The following is a 3,345-nucleotide window of genomic DNA, read 5'->3' as shown; positions in this document are numbered from 1 at the left end:
TGTGTGTGTGTGTGTGTGTGTGTGTGTGTGTGTGTGTGTGTGTGTGTCATACGTGTGTGTCATACGTGTGTGAGAGATAGATGAAGTAGGGAACGTATCGCCGTGCCGGTCATTGTCGATTAGAGTCTCTCCCAGGTCTCAGTCTCTCCTGCTCTCCACTAACTGCGTGCAACATAAAACGAGCAGAATCATCATTACATAGTCGAGAAGGTGAATCTGAAGGCCGGGAAAAATGTCGGAAATAAATCCAGAATTGCTTAAAGTATTCGGCTTTTGGGGCAGCATTCTGGTCCTGAAAATGCTGGCGATGGTGCCGTTAACTGCGCGACAGCGATTCCGAAAGAGAGTACGTAATAAAATATCCGCACTAGATTAGATAGCCATATGTTCATGATTTTTCCATAAAAGATGTCTCTGTATAATTAAATTATTCAAACATAAAAAATTTTTTACCTCGAGAACGGACTGTCACTATTATTAAATGCTGAATGTGTAGCAAAAAGTAACTTTGAAAATATTTGAATTATAAAGAAAAATTTACTTTGTAGATCTAAAATCTAAATAGTGCACATATTTTTTTCTTAACCAAATTAACGGGGAGACAGATATTTTATCGTGTCCTGTTTCAGTGTTACATGAACGTTAGAGGCTATTAGCTAAAATGAAACTGATTGTGATCAATTGTTGTAGGTATTTGCAAATCAAGAGGATCTTGTGTTCCAAAACAAAAGCAAAGCCAAAGTGGCTTACGATGATCCAGATGTGGAGCGTGTACGCAGGGCACACTTGAACGACTTGGAGAACATTCTGCCTTGGTTCATAGTCACGTATCTTTGGCTGGGAACAGGTCCTTCGGCATGGCTGGCCAAGATTCTGATACGAACCTTCGTACTTTCCCGTGTAGCTCACACCATATCGTATGCAGTATATTCACAACAACCTATGAGAGCGATAAGTTTCTTCGTGGCATATGCAGTTATGGGTTTCGAAGCGGTTAAGACATTGTTGTACTATTCCTAATTTCTACGTTTTCTGAAGTAATTGCATCTGAGCATACAATGTGATACAAACATAATAAGCTATACAATATTTTTTTGGTATTGGGGATAAGAAATTGTTTGTTACACAGAAAAATATTTTACGGTCTAAAATTATATTGTATGAAAATATATATAGATGCATATTAATAAAAATATATTTTATATATCTACATACATGTGATATGTATTATATGTAAAAAATATAATATAATATATACGTATAAAATTTATATATAAAATATAATATATGTATTCATATATATTCAGAGAAGAAAACGTAAGTCATACTAAATGTACAATATTTTTGTACATATAATGGAATAAATGGAAAATTTTATTCATAATACGCTTTATTAGCAGCACTAGACAATATCATATGTTAGAATTACACCTGTTATTTCCTGAAAATTATTCCTGTTAATACTATGCACATAGAGAAAAAAATGATGTATCAGCAGCATTAGTCTAATTGGAAATAATCTTGTCAATTCAATAACAGTATTAGTGAAACAATGCTTATTTTATTAAAAGAAATACTCATTTTATTAAAACAAAAACATGACCTTTGAATTGAGATTGAACAAGATTATTTCCAATTAGACTAATCCTGTTGATACAACATCAACAACAATTTTTTTTCTCCGTGCAGATGGATTTGATTCTGTAAAATCTGTGCACGGGATTATAATTTCGCGTAGCTTCTAGCCGCGCAAGCGTTTTAACACATTTCAAAGGCGCATACGCGAACTTTATCGTACGCGGTCGTCATGACGGCACCGCGACGCCGACAAACGCGGGAACGTCAGACGTCGCGATGCGTCTGTGACGTGCTAGTCGTCGCGGTCTTCGTCGTCGTCGTCGGTGCCGCGGCGTCATTCGACGATCGACCATGTCTCGATCTACGCCCTTGCCGGGTTAATCGCAAGACGTTTCAGTTTTTGCGGTGCGACGTGTTTGATGTAAAATGCGGAATTGTAAACGTTCGCAAAAACCCCCGGTAATTGATGCGAGGTCTTCTCGCGCGATGGAAATCGATACCAGAAGCGTAGAGTGATCAAGAGACACGATCACAGGTGGGTGTGATTTTTTAAAATCTTATACATAATGATAGGTAATGAACAAAACTGCACGTAATGTAAATTAAAAAATTTAATTTCCAACGAGGTAAACGATTGACTTCTAAAATACGCCATATATTTGAAAATATTTCTCTTTAATTGCGTGACGTATTTTGTTTAAACACACGTCAACTATATTAATTTTCTATTAAGTACTCTATATATAATTTCATCACGTTCTCTATATCTTTTTTCTTTTAATCGCAAATTGCACTTGCGATAAAAGTGCATTGTGTGGAAAATAAGCAGAGGTTCAGGCGCCAGCGGCTGAAGAATGCGGAAGAAATTCCTTATCTCATATCCATGCAATTTTCTCCTTTGTTCCGACGACAAACACGGATCCCAGAGTTACACGCGAATATAGAATCAAGCCCGAGCAGGTCATTCCTGTACCTGCGCCTCGATTTCCGTGAGGATCATACCTTTTTCTTTTATCGTGAACAGAAAAGCCAGCTGAACGATTCTTTCTCACGTGCAACGGTTTGCATAAAGTGGCAGGAGTATGTCTTATCAAAGATTGGAATAAGTTTTCAACTTCTTTATGCTGGCAATCTCTCGAAAGGTTCGCGACCAAACCAGTTTTTTTAGTCAGCCTCGTCATCCGTATTAATAATTAATTAATGACGCATCATCCAAATAGTCCATTCAATAAGCGATTTAAAACTCCTTCGAGAAAAACATTCTTGTTTGTAAGAAATCAAGATATATGTGTGTTTTAAAAATATATTATTTATATTTATATTATTTTGTATATTAATTTTATATTAAATTAATTCCTTAAATTAAATTAACAACGTGTTTTTAGTGCATTGACATTTTTCAGCGCCTGTAATACCGTAACGTGTCCGTCAACAGTGTATCAATGTTTGTCTACTTTCCGGAGCTTTAGACGTAATGAAATTTTCTCACGAACACGGTGCATTTGGATAAAGTAGTACATGTAGAAAAGTTCCTTAGTTAAAAATCATCGCATTCTCTAATTGAAAATCCTCGCATTTCACGGGAATATCGATTGCACAATTAATTAACATTCCTACGGATGCACGAATATTCATCGTTTTATTTTACAAAATTTTACCGCACTCGATCTCTCTCGTACCGTGCCATATTGTGATATAAAACCATAAATTATATATATATATGTGTGTGTGTGTGTGTGTGTGTGTGTGTGTGTGTGTGTGTGTGTG

General features: G+C 36.1%; 1 protein-coding gene across 1 annotated transcript; it reads left to right on the top strand.

Moving 5' to 3' along the window:
• Positions 1–94: 94 nt before the first annotated feature.
• Positions 95–1,200, top strand: LOC112465328 (microsomal glutathione S-transferase 1-like). Its single transcript, XM_025032837.1, has 2 exons — positions 95–346; positions 691–1,200. The coding sequence occupies exons 1-2, from the start codon at positions 233–235 to the stop codon at positions 1,018–1,020; spliced, it is 444 nt and encodes a 147-aa protein (XP_024888605.1). The 5' UTR covers positions 95–232; the 3' UTR covers positions 1,021–1,200.
• The last annotated feature ends 2,145 nt before the right edge of the window (positions 1,201–3,345 follow it).

Source organism: Temnothorax curvispinosus, unplaced genomic scaffold (assembly GCF_003070985.1).
Source record: "Temnothorax curvispinosus isolate PA1 unplaced genomic scaffold, ASM307098v1 QBEX01015096.1, whole genome shotgun sequence".
NCBI classification, from domain to species: domain Eukaryota; kingdom Metazoa; phylum Arthropoda; class Insecta; order Hymenoptera; family Formicidae; genus Temnothorax; species Temnothorax curvispinosus.
Note: the sequence above shows the minus strand (reverse complement) of the source record. Positions and strands in the feature narration are given on the sequence as shown.

Coding starts and splice junctions, on each gene's coding strand:
- LOC112465328 (XM_025032837.1), top strand. CDS start 233: ATGTCGGAAATAAATCCAGAATTGCTTAAAGTATTCGGCTTTTGGGGC. Junction 347..690: donor GACAGCGATTCCGAAAGAGA/GTACGTAATAAA, acceptor CAATTGTTGTAG/GTATTTGCAAATCAAGAGGA.